This window comes from Panthera pardus, unplaced genomic scaffold (assembly GCF_024362965.1).
Source record: "Panthera pardus isolate Hobbes unplaced genomic scaffold, ASM2436296v1 HiC_scaffold_22, whole genome shotgun sequence".
In the NCBI taxonomy this organism is placed as follows: Eukaryota; Metazoa; Chordata; class Mammalia; order Carnivora; family Felidae; genus Panthera; species Panthera pardus.
The window spans coordinates 86,160,426-86,177,944 of NW_026526788.1; the positions used below are offsets into that span (position 1 = coordinate 86,160,426).

Consider the following 17,519-nt stretch of genomic DNA (forward strand, 5'->3'; position numbering starts at 1 on the left):
ATCCAGACCCAGATGCTGGGGGGGGGGCGGGGAGGGCAGGCCTCTCCTGGAGCCTGTTAAGTGGGCTTTGCAAAACGTATGTAATAAGTTGCAAAAGTTAAATAATGCTATTGTTATTTTGGCAAAGGAAACATAGACATGGGACAGCATTCCACAGGTAACAAAGGGCACACAAGAAAAAGTAAGCCTCCCTTTCACCCGTGATTTCATGAATGTGGCTTTTAACATCGGTGATGTTAGTGGTCAGCGTCTCTGAAAGTCAGGCCCCCAGGACCCGGGCATGGCGAGGGCTCTGACATGTTATTTATTCACGTGGCACATATTTGTTCTTTCTCGGTGGCAGGCTACACCTGTGTGCCTGCGGGGGGGGGGGGGTGGTGGTCAACAGGCAGAGGGGAAGGGAAAGCCGACGTGGTGCTGTGCTCGGTGGGTCAGGGGGTCTGAAGGAGGAAGGAGCATGTGAGAGGCCGAAGGGCCGGAAGAAGCCAGCGAAGCTGCCTCTGGGGCAGAGAGACAAAGAAGGCTGCCAAGGACCCGAGGTGGCCATGGGCTCCACGCATCGTCAGGCAGGCACCTGGGAGTGTGAGCCTCGGGAGGCAGGGGTGAATCCGGAACCCGTTGCCGTCTGCGGGGGTTGCGATGGCCCTTCCCAGCGCAGCAGCAGACACGTGGAGAGAGTGTGAAGCGATCGTCTCAGGACCATCAGCAGGGAGTGTGCACACAGGAAGCAGGAGCCGGGACCAAGCCTGGGGACCCCAGGACTTCAGGCAGGGTGCCGGGAGGGGCAAGCAAAGGAGGCAGAGGGGGTGGGCAGCCAGGGGGAGGACCAGGACTGCAAATGTCCTCATCAGCGGGCAGACCCTATTTCTGGGGGGTAATCGGGTGGGTGGGAGCCTGGGGTGGGGACTGGCTGCTGAATGAGGAGGCCAGCACTAACCATGAGAATGGCCCCGTCAGGGTGCGGGCAGCACAGCTGAGGGCACTTGGGGCAGACTGGTCAGCTCCTAGGAGAAGCATCAGCAGCAAAGGAGCAGAGACGGGAGGGCGCAGAGGGGTGGAGGACACAGGGGGACTTGACAGGATATGAGACACTGCAGCCTGCTTGTGAGCTGATGGCGGGACCGAGAGGGGGCCATAGTGGGCTGGGAGGAGGAAGGACTGCAGATCCTTCTTTCCGAAGGTGGAGGGCAAGCCTGTCCACCAAGTGGGAAGGCCTGCTGGGGGCTTGGAGACGGGGGTGGGGAGGGGCCAGACAGGGGAGCCAGGAGGGTGGGTGCTGGGCGAGGAGGGTGCCAGGGCAGGGGCTGGGTGTTCTCCGACTCAGGCACAGCCTCTGAGTGAGTCAGCGCACACGCACGCAGGGGCGCGGAGGTGGTGGAGGTGAGGCGGGAGAGGCAGCCTGTGGACAGGTGAACAGGCAATGCCACTGCTTAGGAGGCAGGTTCCAGGCATCAGTGATGTCTCTGCATTTGCTTTCTACGAAGGGCATCCTTGGCACGTGCAGATTTCTGAAAAGGGAAACAAGATACCGTATTGGTCAGGGAGGCTCTGCAACAAGATACCACACAGTAGGAGGCTTCCTACAGAAACGTATTCCTCAGGGTTCTGGACGCCCAGAGTCTCAGGCCAAGTCCCCACAGCTCTGGTTTCTTCCTGGCTTGTCCACGGCCACCTTCTGTGTGCTCCCACGACCTCTTCTCTGTTTTCTGCCAGGGGTTGGAGGGTGTGGGCGACAGCAGGTGCTCTGGGGTCTTCCCCTAGAAGTACCTGAATTCTCTTGGAAAACGGACACACCCTCTGGCCTCCTTTAACCATAATCACCTCCTTGGGGTCCCCATGTGCGCATACAAGCATCTTGGGAGATGGGGCTTCAGCTTACCACGTTCGGGTGGGCCCAATTCAGTCTGTCTGCTACCCGTGCTGAATGAGTCAGACATCAGTTTCCAAGTCAAAGGGTTTCGGTGGTGACGCGAGGCGGACGCTGTAAGCAGGATCCCCCAATTATCACTAGAGGGGATGCTTTCCTTGGCAAGGGCGCAGCTGCCTGTCACTTCGTGCAGGTGGGGGCTGCCCTCTGTTCTAACGGAGCGGGCGGGGCAGCTGAAGGGTGGCCTGGCGGGGCTGCCCCTGGCTCTGCCCACTCAGCCCTGGCCGGCCACACCTGCATAGCTCTCCTGGGCAGGAGGCCGGCGGCGCTGAGGCCTACTGTGCGCCCAGGCGCAGGTTTACAGCCGGGAAAACACTTCACTGATAACATTTAAATGTGGGCTGCGTGTGTATCCAGTGTGTTGAATAAAAGATTTTCTTCAATTAGCCTTGGGTCTCCTTTGTCGCCTTTTTACAATGGAGCCATCAAGATGCTTGGCAAGTGTGGGTCCCACCCGGTGCCCCAGGGACTGTGTGGTCCGTGTCGGGCTGCCCCGCTGGGGACCACGCAATCCAGCCGCGAGACCCTGGTCCCCAGCCTGCTTCCCGCCCCCAAGAGACCCCAGCTCGGGAGGCCCCTTCACCCTTCACTGACCACGCCCCTGCCCGGAACCGCCCCCACCTCGCTCCGACCACGACCCGGAGATCCCCCGCTTCAGCCCACGCCCACGGCCGTGAGACCTTGGCTCCCGGCCCTGAGACCCCTGCCCCGACCATGCCCTAGCCCCCAAACCCTCCGCTCCGACGACAAGCCCTCCTCCCCGACCACGCTCCGGCTCTGCCCGCTCCCCCCCCCCCCCCCCAGCCCTCTACCACGCTCCAGAGATCCTCTCCCCAGTACGCCCACCCCCGGGGATTGAGACCCACTGTCCCCAGCCCCTTGCCCCTGACCAGGCCCCGGCCTTGAGCCCACCCACCCCCGCGCCGACCACGCCCCCGAGATCCCCTCCCCAGCCCGCGCCCCGCCCCGCCCCGAGACCCCAGCTATCCGCCCCGAGCCCCAGGCCCCCATCACGCCCCTGCCTCGAGCCACCCCCCCGACCACGCCCCAGCCTGGCCCCCGCCTCGCCCGACCACGCCCCCGAGAGCCCTTTCCCCAGCTCGCGCCCCTTGTCCCCCGCCTCGAGGACCCTCCCTCGAGTTCCCTCTCCCCGAGCCCTCTGAGCCCTCCGTCCCTGGCCGCGAGACCCTCGCCTGCCTCCCCTCCTGCGTCCCTGTCCGGCCCAGGCCTTCACGCCTCTCTGAACCCCACGTTGGGCTGGGGTCCCCACAGCCTGCGTGAGAGTTAATTAAACATCCCGGCCCGCCGCCTCCCACTTTCGTGGGTCGAGCGCGGGCCACACGACTAAACACCGGAGCTGCCCCTCTGCTCCCGCAGCGCTGCCTGCGGGCGACCGCACGGTCCCTTTAAGAGGCACGATCGGTGCCGGGTCGTGACGCCACAGGAGTGCGGGGGGCGGAGACAGTGCGCAGCCTCGGCGCCGGGAGGGGCGGGGCGGGGCGGCCGCTGACCGATGGGAGGGCGGTGGAAGAGCAGCTGGGGCTGACGCAGGAGCCCTTCGCGTAGGCCCCGCCCCCAGAGTGCTCAGCCCCTCCCCCGAGAGGCCCCGCCCCGCCCCGCCCCGCCCCGCCCCGCGCAGGGTCGCTCCGCCGTCCTTGCCAGGCTCCCACTGGCCCCGCCCCGCCCGAGCATGCCCCTCCCGCGGCCCCGCCCATCCCGCGCAGTCCCGCCCCGCGCACGCCCCTCCCCGCCCCGCGCACGCCCCGCCCCCCGGCTCCGGGCGGGACTCGCCTCAGCGGCAGCGGCGGCGGCGGCGGCTGCGGGAACTTCGGCGGCGGTGGCGGCGATCCTAATGGCTGCGCGCGGGCCGCGGTGAGGCGCGGGCGGAGAGCGACGGGCGCGGGGCCGCCAAGCAGCGAGAGCGAGCGAGCGCGCGCGCGGCCGGACCCCGGCCAGGCCCGGCCCGAGCCGCCGAGCCCGCGATGCGCCCCGGGGCCGCCCCCCGGCGCAGCTGACGCCGCGGCCCGCGGAGACCCCGGCCGTCCGGACCCGAGCGAGCGGCCGCCGCCGGCCCAGGCCACGATGGCGGGCAAGGCGGCCGCCCCGGGCACCGCGGTGCTGCTGGTCACGGCCAACGTGGGCTCGCTCTTCGACGACGTAAGTGCTGTGGCGGCGGCGGCCAGACCAAGACCCCGACCCTGATCCCAGCGCCCTGGGGCCCCGGGGGCCCACATCCTGGTCCCCGTCCGCGAGCGCGGAGCCCCAGGTTCTGGACTGACACCCTGAGTCGCGCACGTCGGGACCTGGACCCGGACTCTGGGTCCTCCAAACCCTGGTACCCCTAAACCCGAGGGCCATGGACCCCAGACCCCGGCCCCCTGAGCGCTGCCCCAAACCCTGGAATCGGGGTCCCCCACCTCCTGCCTCCAAACTGCGCAGGCTGAACCCCGACCTCAGAGCCGGGACCCTGGACCCTGGTTCCTAAACTCCCAATTCTAATCCCTGTCCAAGGTCCCCGAATCCTGACCTGAGGACCCTTGTCCACGGGCCCCAACTCTGGTCCCTGACTCTTGACGGCACAACCCTGACCTTGGTTCCCAAACCCTAGCCCCTGACTTCTGCCACCGCCCCCCCCCCCAACCGCCCCAACTCCACCACTGGCCCCTGGCCACGGGCGGGGTGTGCAGGTTTCCCCTGCCGGCCTCCTCCGGGTGGGTGGCTCACTCCTCCGGGGGCAGGCGCCCTCATTTCACCTTGTAACTTAGTATCCGTCTAGTTCTCAGACAAGGGCCTCTGTGGGCAGCCCCGGAGGACTCTGTTTCTCGTTTATTAAAGAGAAAGATGCCGAGAAGCTTTCCAAGGCCAAAGAAGGGATGGGACAGCCCAAGGCCTTTCCCTCCGGGGGCCTCCCACCCAGGCACCCAGGGCGGCCCTTGGGAGAGAGCAGGCAGCGGGGGACGGGGGCGCCCAGAGCGCCCGGGGCGGGAGGCAGGCCCCGGCTGACCTAGTTGGGTGTCTCAGCCGCGGTGCCAGCCCGCTGTTGGTACTTACACCGCCAACCCAAATAAAGCAGAATGCGGCTTCAAGTGGCGTGCTTGTTTAAGAAAAAAGGGTGATGGCACAGACGGAGCCTGAGGCGGCCTCGCTAGGTGAGCGGTGGGTGTGGGCCGGTCCACCGACACAAGCATGACTTCGATTCCGGAGAGGGTTCTGGCTTCTGGCGGAACCTTCCTTCGCCGGCAGCGGGCAGGGGCGAAGTGCTTCAGTAAGCTGAGGTCACGGACGGGCTAGGTTTGGTTTTATTAACAAAGAGTAGGTGCTATTTTTGTGTTTTTCTTATTTTAACTTCCAGGCGTCCGTGTATTCTCCTTCCCTGCTGGGGGTGAGCCGTTTCCCTCGGACAACTTTATCTAGTTTGGCGTTTGATCGTTTCTACAAAAGTGCCCTGTATGGGTGTGTGTCTGTATATTTAGCATTCTATTCTCGGCTTTCCAGTAACATGCCACTATAACATGGTTTTGTTCAGATGATTCAGATCCGTTAGCTGAGGCTTCAAAGCCTCAGAAATGTCAGGAAAATTAAGCATGGTGGGGCATTTGAGTCTCAAAGGGAAAAAGAATTTTGCTGTGCAAACATTCTTTCCAGTAATCTTTGATTCTGAGTTCTAGCATTTTTGTTGCGTTTCAGCTGTATACGCGCACTTCTCTCTGTTGACATGAAAATGGGTGCCTTCATTTACTTTTGTGTGGCGACATGTTCTCTCCGGGTTTTTGTTTGTCACGAAGGCTGTATGGAGCTGTGCGTTATCTTTGCATCTGGAAGGAACGCTTGTTTTGGTAAACAGTACGCTGGTTAATTTTGCAGGGTGTCTTTGGTTTGTGGGCTCATCGACAAGTCTCTGCCCATAACCCATAGGTTCTCGGGGTGCGGAGTGCAGCCTGGAGGGGCAGCACGGACAGCAGTCTCACCCTGCTCTGGGGCGCCCGCTGGGGCTGGGGTACGGGGCAGTGGTGCCTGTGGGAGACACCTGGCTGGTGAGAGCAGTGGATTCTTGAGTGACGGGGGCGTTAATTCCTTGGTTTATAGTAGGTTTCAGAAGACCTGCCTGGCGACTCTGTCTGCACAACACGTGCCCACACTGAGCAACACGCTCTTCAGAAGGTGGCAAGGCCTGGGAAGGAATGCTTTCTTGCCCGGCTTCATCGTCCTGGGGAGGGAGGGCGTCCGAGTTAGAAACGGGCATGGCGTGCTGTGAAGGACGCGCCTGCGGTAGGTGGTGTATTTGTGCGTTTGCAGTCTTGCGGTCTTCCCTTGTACCTCCTCCCGGTGTGGAGGGGACGCACCGAGACTCGTCTGGCAGCTGCTCTCCTCTCTTCAGCACCCCTGGCTCCTGACCCCCGCCACGGCTGGCGGACCAGGTTCCTCCTCCCCCACGTGCGTTACCCACGAGGGGTGCCATCGTTCTCAAATGTTACCCTCACGTCCTTCAGAAACAGGGCGACTCCAAAGAGTTCTTGGCTATGTAGGTTGGCACGACCAGTATTGGCCGCATTGGGAGGTAGGAACTGAGAAAAGCAGAGAGCGAGCTGGTTGCTCGGGCGTCAGGTGGTGACGTTGTCACACGTCCTCCCTTCCTCAGAAAGCTCCGCTGTTCACTCAGGAGACTGTGCCCGGGACAGGAGATGGGAGTCTTGTGTTATTGTGAACACAGCTGTGACCCAGCAGACCCCTGGCCAGGTCTCCTGGCCTTCGCTCCGAGGGCCTCTGTCCCAGCTGGTGGCTCTTCCTGAACCTGCACAGGCATCTCCCTGGATGGGGGGCCTAGACGTGGCTGGGGGTGCCGTGACTTTTCTGGGTTCACAGCAGCTGCCTGATTGCCCCACTAGAGCCCTGCGGCTCTTCTGTAACCCCCAGCTGGACTCGTGGTGTCACCGCCCGGTTTCCTGGAAAGGGTGGCCCGGGCTGCATACCGAACTGTGCTTGAGATGGCTAGATTTTTGACAAGGGAGGTTTCCAGCTTTTGGTTCTTTATGTTGCTGCTAGAAGTGAAGTCAGAAGGTGAATTCCTGCAGCCACGGTTTTGGAGCCGGGTCCCACCCTTACAAGGCAAGGCTGTTCTTGGGAAAGGCCGTCAGCCGAGCGGCAGGCTTCGAGAGCACAGCCCTTGGGCGTCTGCCGGGGGGCCTGCGTCCTGCGGTGCCTCTGAGCTCCCTGTCCGTTTTGAGCTGGTTTCCCTTTTTGCTTGGTCAACGGCTGAGCAGCCCTGTACCCGGGCTTGCAGAGTGGTTGTGCAACGAGCTCTGCAGAGGTGCTGTGCTGTGCCCTCCAAGGCCTCTCTGGCGGTGGGTGTCTGTGAGCCCCCGCCCCTGGCCCGGTGGGGGTGCCGGCTGCCTTGGGCACCCGCCTCCCCAGCCCGGTGGGGGAATCGGCTGCCTTGGGCACCTGCCCCCCCAGTCCTGTGCCATCAGGTTTGCACTCTTCGTTCTTGTTCTCATCCCAGCCTGAAAGCTCCTTGAACCCCAAGACCCCTCCCCCCCCCAGCTAGTACTGTGTGCGTGGCCATCCCTGCTGGCTCCCCACTCTCATCACAGCTCCTGTCCCAGCTCTTGGGCACACGGGCTTGGTGGAGTCCACGGGGACCTCGAACTGGAGGGTCGGCGGTCAGTCCCCATCCGTCCCTGGCTCTGGGCAGCCCTGATGGCAGGGATCTGTCTACTTCTGCAGGACCTTGCTGATGGCTTTACAGAGACATCATTCCCCTGCCACACACGTCACCCCTTTACGTGGTGGTTATGAAGCAGCGGTTTTCAGTGTGTTTGCAGGCTTGTGCAGAGGCCACCACAGTCGATTTTAGAACCTGTTTTGTGCCTAAACAGAAAGGATGGCCTCAGCAGCCACCCTCCCCTGAAATCCCAGCCCCTGTGGTCCCCAGGCTACTTCCTGCCTCTGGGGTTTACCTGTTCCGGGTTTCACCTGCTCAGGGGGTTTACCTGGTCTAGGGTTTACCTGCTCTGGGGGTTTCACGTAACTGGGATCGTCTGCGTGGCCTTCTGTGTCTGGCTGTGCTCACCGCATGTGATGTGTCCAGGGTTCAACCCGTAGCGGGAGTTGGTTCTTCTTCCCTTTCCAGGCCTGAGTGCTGTGCCACGGTGTGGACATACCACAGTGTGTAGGGCCACTGTCAGTTGGTGGACATTTGGGCAGTTTCCAGGGCTTGGCTGACGCGACTAGTGCCGCTCTGAGCATTTGTGTCCAGGCTTTGTGCGGACGTGGGTTTTCGTTTCTCCCGGCACATGCCCACGAGGGGAACTGCTTGGTCTTCGGTGACTCCGTGTCTCTCCTTTGGAGGAACTGCTCGCCGCTGCCCGGCGTCCGTACCATTTTACCTTCCGACAGCCACGTTCCAGGCTTCTGGTCGCTTCCCAGTCTCCAGGGCTTGTCATCTTGCTTCCAAGGCTTTTTCCTGGGCTGTGCACACACCCTGCGTTTGGCTCCCTCCTCACCCCTACCTCGCAGCATCGGCCGCTTCTCCGTGGCCGCACTCACTCCCGATGGGGGCCTATCTGGACTCAGGCCTTGAAAGACCCTGTCCACTCAGATCCCCAGGAGGCAGGAAGGAGCCCCGGGCCCGGGGCTCAGCCCGTGGTGCGGTGGGATCGGCTCTGCTCCTTCTGCAACTGCCCGGGAGAGCCCGGTGCACGGTGGGGAGCTCACATCAGGGAGCCCGGGGCTGCCGGATCTCCGGGGCACGTGCACCGCCTCCTGGGCCCCTGGAGCAGGTGCAGGGCTGGGGGCTGACAGGGCTGGGCCTCTCTGCCAGCCTCTTTGTGCTCCCCCAGCCCCCTCATCCCCTGGGGCCCGCCCGAGGCTGGACGTGGCTGAGAAAGGGCCCTCCCTCTACTTGCGTCCAGGGCCTGTCTCGCACACTCTGTCGGCCCGCAGACCGTGTCCCCTGGGGAGCGAGAGAGCAGGGGAGGGGGCCCGGCGCGCCCTGGGTCTGCCTCGGGTGGTGTGCGGGTTTCTGGGGGAAGAGGCCTGTGCTGAGGTGTGATTCCGTGATGCGCCGGGTCCGGTGTGGAAGTTACTGGATCGGACGCAGGCCTGCCTCCCAGCGGATGGCCCATAAGGAGCCCACTGTTTGATCCCGAGGGGACATGGGGAAGCTGGGCCAAGGTTGCTAAGGGACTGCGGAATGATGGTGCCTTAAACGTGGACCAGCTCAGCGCCAGCATCTGTCCCTGCGGGCAGGCGGGTGGGCACAAGGGTCACCTCTTGGAAGGTGGGCTGTGTCCACCCCACCGAATGGGGTCCAGTAGGTGGGGGATCAACACAGGGCCAGGTGGCTGGTCAGAACAGCAGTGGAGGCGTCTGGGCGCTGTCGTGGTCACCTGTCTGTCGCCACTTTTTTGGGACGCAGCCTGGCTGTCCCCATGTGTCCCTGGGCCCTTCCAACACCGGGGGAACTAAAGGAGTGCGGTCGTGGGGGCCGGGGAAGGGAGGTGGCGGGGAAAATGTGCCACGTTCCCCAGGTGAACATAAGGTGACTTTGACTTCTGTCTTCCGTTGCTGCTTCAGTTAATTAGGGCATTTGAGACTCTCCTGCCTCAACCCGCTCCCCAGACGGGCTGGGGGATAGCGGCCGGCCTCCAGGCTCGAGGCCCAGTTTCTGCCTGGCCCAGGCTGGGAGGGGTGCCCTGTGGCACCCTTCCTTCTCCGGGGTGGCAGCCTCTGCTCTGAGGCCCCCTCCCCTCCCTGTGCAGTGGAGACAGAACTCTGAGGCCTGGGCCCCCTCACCGGGGCCTCCCCTCTGGGGGAGCAGATGATATGTTTCAGCATGTGTTTGACCGTGAAAAGCGTGCTCAAACGGAGCTCTTCAGTGGGCGCGGGGGCTGAGTCGGTCCAGTCCAGGTCTGACCTTGGGCTCCTGGGAGAGCTCGGATAGTCACGCTCACGGACGGACAGAGACGGGATGAGGACGCCATCGGGGTTCCGACCTTTAACCGTGCACGCGGGTAAAGCAGCGGCTCGTCCAGCCCCATGGAAAACGTGGAAGTGATGTGAAAGCCTTCGGGTTTTTCAAGTGACGGCAGCGTGAATCCAGAAACGTGACTGTGGGATGATTTACGTGAATCCAGAGTGGCGGGAGGTAGGTGGCCTGCAGGCCGGTCCGGGAAAGGCGAGGCTGCGCACGGGCCTGTGTTTCAGGAGAGCGTCCTGGGACTTGTGCTGTCTTTCTGGCTCTCCTCGGTGTCCCTGCCTCTGCCTGTCCTCTGGTGACGGGAATCCATAGGGTGCCCGCACCGTTTTCGACAGTTTGAGTTCACAAAGTTTGTCCTGCCGTTAGAAAAGGCACTGGAACGGGCTACCCACTTGGGTCTGCAGGGGGGGTGATGGCGCTCCGGCAGGGGCGGGCCAGAGGACCGGCCGGGCTGGGCCGTGCTGTCTGTGGAGGCACACTGTCCACGTGCTGGTGCAGCGTGTGCGTGTGACCTGAGACCGTGTGGGAGCTGGCCCGGTCCCTGGACGGCGGCTCAGGGTGGGGACCGTCTGGAGCAGGGCAGGGGTGACGGCGCTCTGCCTGCCCGCTCGCAGGGGGGGCTTTCCCGGGCCGACCCCGTGCCCCGGTGGACAGGGAGGCGTATCGGTGCCACGCGGGCTCGAGGAAAACGCTGCCTCTGGTGTGGGTTTTCCCTTTAGTGAATAGCTCAACCCCGTCTCCGGGAGCGTGGCTTTGGGGTCACTCGAACCCTGACCCACTGGTGGGTTGTTGTGACCCGAGGCCCCTTGCCTTCTCCCTTCTTTGCTCTGACAGGGGCCTTGGGCCCTTCTTTGGGGTTGGGGCTGGTGGGACTGGTGGGCCTGGGCCGCGCTCCCCGCTCTGTCTGAGCAGAATGTGATGCTGTTAGGGGTGGCTTTCCTGCTCCTACCCTGGAGCCTTGGGGGCGCGTGCTGGGTCCGCGCCCTCCTCTGTCTGCACCCCGAGCCTCACGGGAGCTGGGTCTGGGACTGGGCCCTGGAGGCCGGGGGGCCCCTCTTTCCCCGTGGCAGAGTGCCCGGGCTCAGACACCCTTCTTTCCTGCCCCGCCCCTCAGGGCCCCTGAGCAGCTAGCAGTTATTCTGGGAACCGGAGGCCAGGCCTGGGCCTCCGTGCAGGGACCTGCTCCCAGTGCTGCTGCCAGGCCGCGTGCCGTGGACTGCAGGGACACGCGGTGACGGGAAGATGTGGCTGCTGGAGCGTGCCTCTTGTCACTGGGTACCCTCTTTTGCCTGTTGTGCGTCAGAGAGGCAGGAGTGACACCCGGCACGGTGGCTGTGGCAGGTGGAGGAGGGAACCCTCACAGCGTGAGGTGCCGGTGTTGTCGGGCGGCCCCAGGCACCTCCTCTCAAGGTCTCTGTCCCCTCCTTCCCACCCAAGGCTTTCCTGGGGTGGCAGCCTGGTCCTTACCTGTGTCTGGGGCTGAGCAGAGCCTGGGCCGCTGGGCTGGTCCCTCAGCTGCCCCCAGGCATGGGCTCCTGTGTGTGGCTGATGGGACGGCCTCCCTGGCCTGCCTCTGCCGCTCTGGCCTTCTCCCCTGCTGTACGTCTGGGACTGTCACCCCATGTGCCTCGTTGCCCCCCCAACCCAACCAAGTGCCTGTGGCAGGTTGGTTGTCCGTGGCCTGGACAGGGTGTGCTCCTCCATGGTTGTGCTTCTCCTGAAGCTTCTCTGGCCTCCTTGCTCAGGCAGGATCGTGCTGTCCCTTTAGGGGACCGCTCCCAGTGACCAGTGCTATGCTGTCATCCCAGCCCTCCTTCCCCTTCCCCTTCCCCACCTGAATTAGTGACAGGCTTTGTGCTTCTGTCCTGCCATGCTTGCTGCTGATGTGGCTGTCATCAGGTTCCATTGTGTTGGGGCGCTGCGGGCAGGCGGATTTGGGGCTCTGCTCCAGGGCGTGGGGAATCCTGTGCCTTCCTGGACCTGACGGAACGGGAGAGCTGGGTCCTAGAGCCCCTCTGCTGGTCGGGCAGAGGGCTGTGGGCCCCAGCTTGCATTTCTCTGCGTGTCTTTGCTGCCGGACGGTGTGGGTGTCCCGCCATTCGCCCAGCGGGGACTTCAGAAGGTGTCTGCAGGGGTACAGCTGTCACCATGCTCGTTTGAGAACACGACCCTCCCAGCCTTTTGAGGCCCTCGGTGCCGCGGCTCTGCGTGCTGTCTCTGGAGTCCTGCCTTCAGCCCGGACCTCGCGTGCTCGAGTCCCACCGACTGCGGCCCTCGAGTCTGGCTGGTGGTTTCTGCCCCCCCCCCCCCCCCCCGCTGTTCGTGTCAGCACTTCGGTCCCTCCTTAGGGCCCAGCGGGTTTCTGCTGGGCACGCACCCCACTTACGGATGCGGTGTGGTTCCTGGATTGAGCTGGTGCGGACGGTCGTCTGCGCCTGTGCTCATGTGCCCAAGGAGCGTATGTCTTCTCCAGGCACCGCCCGCCCGCTCCAGGGCCCGCCGATCCCCTGTCCACGCCGGGCTGGCACGCGGCCTCGACTGTGGGTGTGTGGCCGAGCCATCCTGTGCTTGCCCGGTGCGTTTTCTGGCCTCTGCCTTTAAAAACTAGGCATCCAGCCATGGCACTTTGCTGCACCATGATGATGATGCCATTGACGACGACGGTGTTCTCGGGTCCTGGCGGTGGTATTGGGCACACTGTCGACTGTGCTGGCGGGAGGGCGCCTCTGGGGCTGTTGTGCTTCTGCTCACTCCCCGCCCCCACCCCGGGTCAGGCCCACAGGCTCCTGGGACCTCCCGGGAGGGGCCATCTCCCTGGGTGGAACGTACCTGTCATTGTGTCACGCCCTCGAGCATGGTTATGCGGGTGGGACAGGAGTAAGGATGGCTGCCTTAGGGCCTCCCAGGCCACCCTGGGCTCCCGGGACTCTATTTCTCTGCCTCACAGCCCCGGGGTGGATGCTGGGCTGGGGCATTTCTGTGTAGTGCTGGTGCCGAGTCCCACGTTCAAGGGTCAGTCTGGTGGTACTGGTCTTCGAGAGCCGGGCAGTGGTGGCACCCGCAGCTCCCCTCCACTGCCCCGGTACACAGAGGACCCCTGCCGCCAAGTAGGGCAGAGTGCCTCTGGCAGGTGACTTCTCTTCTCCCAGCCTCTGGGTGTCATGGCTGTCCCTGCTCCTCCCAGGTGTCTGGGAAGTTCTGTGGTCCCGCCGATGGGGGTGCCCTCCCGTGGTGCACCAGCTGTCAGCAGGGACCCTGTCAGGTGGGGAGCTCAAGCGAATTGGCAGCCGTGTTCCCAAAGCTGCAGGAGGACCCTGTCCCTGGGAGGGGCCTGGTCCTCATGGGGGAGGGCACGCCCTGTGCTCAGGGCCCGGGGCCTGCCTGGAAGGGGGCTGCGCCCGCATCCATCTGGCTCAGGGGCTTTCTTTAGCCACACCCTTCATGAGTCCCGGGGTGCCGCCTGGGGTGCGCAGGGCAGATGAGGGAGGACGGGGTCCTGAGGACGACTGGGACACAGCTGCGTGGCCCCAGCTCTGGGCTCCCTGCCTTGCCACTTAGGCTCCCGTGCAGTTGTCGCTGGGTGGCTGCCCCCTCCGTGAGACGTTCCCGGAGACGGTCAGGCTGGGGAGTTGTGACCTTCTGGGTGAACCTGGTCATGTGGAGCTGAGAGCTGGGTTGAATGGTCAGTACTTTTTTTTTTTAATGTTTATTTATTTTGAGAGAGAGAGCACGCTCAAGTGGGAGAAGGGCGGAGAGAGAATCCCAAGCAGACTCCACACTCGGTGCAGATCCCTATGTGGGACTCGATCCCACGAACTATGAGACCACGACCAGAGCCGCAATCAAGAGGACGGTTAACTGACTGAACCACCTAGGGGCCCCCGATGGTCAGTGCTGTTAAAACCATGGTGTGGCCTGCAGAGCCCGGGGCAGGCGTGGCCCTGAGAGGCGGCCGGGGACGGGTGGGGGGACGGAGGGAGCATCGCATCCTAGTTTGCCCGCGGGCGTCCTCCAGGCGTGCTCAGAGTCCCGTTCTAGTCCTGGGCCCCAGGGTTAACCGGGATGCCTCCTGGGGCCATGCTTTTCCAGCTCTGCAGGTGGTTGCCCAGCCCGAGTGTGGAGCATGCTCTTCTCTGTGTTGTCACTTGGGGTGATCTGGACTTTTGTTAAAGACGTTCTGTTGAGAATGACATCTGTCCAAGTGACAAACAAATTTGTGGGGACACGTGTTTTGTTTGCTCTTTTCTCCTTCATCACCTATGGTTTTTCAGATCTTTTGCAACTTCCTGTTTTTGCTGCAAGGCCGTCACCGCCCTCGCCGCCGCATCCAGGCAGCGTCCCGTGCACCCCGTCCAGGTGGGGGGTGGAAGGCTGGGCCGCGTGGGAGGGAGTCGTGGTTGTCGAGGCCGCCAGCAGAATGTGGGTGAGTGGAAGGAACTGACCAACCGGGGGAACCAAAGCAGTGTCCCGGTGGCTGATTCGGGGACCGTCCAGAACACCAGCAGGTGGGGTCTCGCCTAAGCTTCTGAAGCCCCCAGGGCCCTGTCCTCACCTCTGCAGCCCAGGCACACTTGGTGCTGTGGGAGAGGTGTTTGGGGGCAGGAGGCCTGGGCCCCCAGGCTGCTGGCGACTGTGCTGTGCCGTCCAGGTTCTGCCCCAGCCGGGCTTGCAGGTGCGGGCCCAGAGGACTCATTTTTAGGGACTGTTAACAGCGTGGTTCTGGTGGCCTTGGGCTTAGTGAGTGCTCCTCAGAGCTGGGCCTTCGTCCAGAGGCCGGAGCCTTGGCAGGGAGCTCCAGGGAACACCCCTGAGGGCTCCCCGTGCCAGTGCTCCCAGCAGCACGCTCGCCCTGCCCGCCTCCGTGGGGCATTCCTTGAATTGGCCAGGCACAGCGGCTGAGCACTGGAGAATCTCGAGGGCCCCTGGGGGAGGCCCCTGAGGCCCCTCACGTCCCACCTTCCCTGCCTCTGTCTCCCATACCCATCCCACCGGTTCTGTCTGGGATGCGAGGGACCGCAGGATAAATCCCAGGGAGGGAGCTGTGGGTCACAGGGGCGAGTACCAAGAAGGGAGGCTCCTTGGGCCAGGGGAGGAGGCCACAGGAGCCTGCGAGGGGCCTGGGGGGTGGCAGGGGCCTGTCAAGAAAGGTGTCCTGGGGTGTGGGGCGCAGGGCCCCAGGAGCCCGCAGGCAGGAGCTGGGGTTTGTCGTCTGAGGCACCTCGTACGTGGTCAAGGCCTCACCCCTGAGGCAGGGACTCCCGCTCGTGTCTTGCTGGGATGAGGCACAGCCCACCTTTGGGGCAGAGGGGCCTTACACTGGGGCCGCCTGGCTCGTGGCTCATACTCTGAGCACCCAGCTGCCCTGGCCGCCCAGTGGGGCAGGAGATGAACTTGAAGGTCGCTTAGGAGGCCCAGAGATGCCCTGGGCCCAGAGACCACAGGTAGCCTCTTGGGCCAGCAGCCAGAGCCAGCACCTGAAGCGTCTGGGGCCCGGGGGCCGGCTGGAGAAGTAAGGAAGAGGCGGCCTCCGGGGCCACTGCAGGGCAGGAGCAGAGGCAGGAAATGGGGAGACAGGCCTGCTTGGGAGGCCGCACGGTCAGCGTGGGCGGTGTGGTCGGCGTGGTCCGGCAAAGCCAGTGAGTGGCGGAAACTGCACTGTGGGCCGAGAGGCTGCGTGGGTCTGACTGTGCTTGAGCCCTTGTTCCCTCTGTGCATGGGGACTGTGGCTCACGGCCCCCCGCCCCCCCCCCCCCCACCGTGGCCCAGTAGGAAGAAGCCGAGAGGCGTGGGTGCCACTGCCTCGACCCCGCTGTCGTCCCCCAGGGCACGGCCTTGAGTAGGGACAGTTAGTTCCCTCCTCCATGCACACGGGGGCCGTCGGAACCGTCTGTGCCCTGCCTGCGTTTTCACTACTGATAAGTGAGTCAGTCCGGAAGGGGAAGAAGGGGGTGCTTAGGGCTGGGCTGGAAGGGTGAGGAGCTCCGGATAGCCCAGGGAGGTGAGCGGAGAGGTGCGCGGGACTGGCCCTCCAGGACGGGGTCCGTCGAGGAGCACCTCCCACGGAGCGAGGGGTGACAGGTGGCAAGGTCCTGGCGGGAGCACTGCCGTGTCTGTTTGCAGTGTGAGAAGGTTCTGCCAGGGGCAGGCGGACGTCTCCTAGATTCGGGGAGAAAAGTGACGTCTGTGAGCCTTGATAACCCCGATGGTTCTAGTTTTCTGTAATGGAAAAAGTCACGCAGAGTGACCCAGAAAGGCTCCCTGAAATGCCTCGTCGGTATCTCGCACGACATTTCGAGTTGCCTTAAATGCCGGCAGCGCAGACAGACCGCAGACCGGTCCATGTGTTATGGCAGCTGCTGCGTGAGGAACCTCCCCTGTGACAGGTGGACATGAAATTGTAGCATGTTGTGAGAGAGGACGCACACCCCCCCCCCCACTGGGATTTAACGTGGCCCCAGCGGTGTGTTCACAGAGGGAGAACCGTTCCTGGGTCAGGGGCGGTGGACTGGGGGTCTGTGAGCGTCCCCGGTGCCCGGTGGGGGCGCAGGGCCTGGAGCGGAGGGAGCCCGGGCCAGCCCCTCCCTGTCACACGCGGTCCGACCCCACCGCCAGTGCTCAAGTTACAAAACACGTAGGTCCTCCCCAGCCGCACACTCGTGGCCAGTGGCACACTGCCCCTGACCTCCCAGCCGCACACCATGGCCAGTGGCACACCGCCGGCTCAGAGCCCGGCCGTGGACAGCCTCGGCTGGTGCACCAGGACGCGCTGGTGGAATGAGTCTCTGGTCGGGTGGCAGGTGTGTGCTTGGAGCCAGGTAGGTTTGGGGCCAGGGGGTCGCTCCTGGAGCACATCCCTCCTCAGGGATGCACCGGCTGTGGGTCGCCCCCACGCTCACCGGGTCCCCATAAACTCCTTCTCCTGTGTGTAGAAAGCTGAGGAGACGGCCACTTGTATGTTCTGTGGCTGGCCGAGGGGACTTTTCCCGCCGCTTGTCTGGGTTGGTGTGACTGTGGAGCAGGAGGGTGGCTGGGGTGCCCTCCTTCCACCTGAGCGCCCGAGCCGGACCCCCGCCGTCCCGTGGACTCCTGGTTGCAAGCTGACAAAGTGCCACTGAGCGTCAGAAGGACCCCTGGCCTCGGAGGAAGGATCGCTTGACACACGCGGGCAGCGTGCCCTGGCCTTTGTACCCAGGGGGCGCCTGGTGGACCGGCAGCCCCCCGGGGGTCTTCCCTCGGCGCCAGGCTTCCGCCGGTCTCGGTGCCACCGACCGCAGCCCTGTGCCGCAGCAGTGCCCCATGGCGGAGAGTGGGTCGCGCCGTGCTGTCTTAGCACATTCTCGACGGCGTCCTCGCAAGCGCATTCCGATGAAGTCCGAGTCATCTGTCTTGTTCCTTGTGCTTCAGCTGTTGTCTCTGAGAAGCCGCCTCCCGATCCAGGGTCACGGAGATCTACCCCGACCCTTTCCCCTAAGATCGTAGCTTCAGCCCTTCTGTTTGGGTCTTTCGCTTGTTGGACGCACTTTTTGTGTGTATCGTGAGTTAGGATCTCTACCTAGCGGTCCCGGTGCCATCTGTTGAGAAGCCTGGTTTCCGCCCCGACTGTCTTGGCGCCTT

At 63.7% G+C, this 17,519-nt stretch overlaps 1 protein-coding gene across 5 annotated transcripts in view; it reads left to right on the top strand.

Moving 5' to 3' along the window:
• Nucleotides 1-3,707: 3,707 nt before the first annotated feature.
• The window catches only part of INPP5A (inositol polyphosphate-5-phosphatase A), a 172,934-nt gene continuing 159,122 nt past the window's right edge, over nt 3,708-17,519 (top strand). For 2 of the 5 annotated variants that reach the window (XM_019432220.2, XM_053910094.1), the window contains exon 1: nt 3,709-4,084. In XM_019432220.2, coding sequence (XP_019287765.1) covers nt 4,010-4,084 — 75 coding nt within the window. In that variant the 5' untranslated portion in view covers nt 3,709-4,009. Of the gene's footprint in view, nt 4,085-10,028; nt 10,074-17,519 lie in introns of those variants that run through there. The other 3 variants (XM_019432222.2, XM_019432221.2, XM_053910093.1) reach the window with 3 other exon arrangements.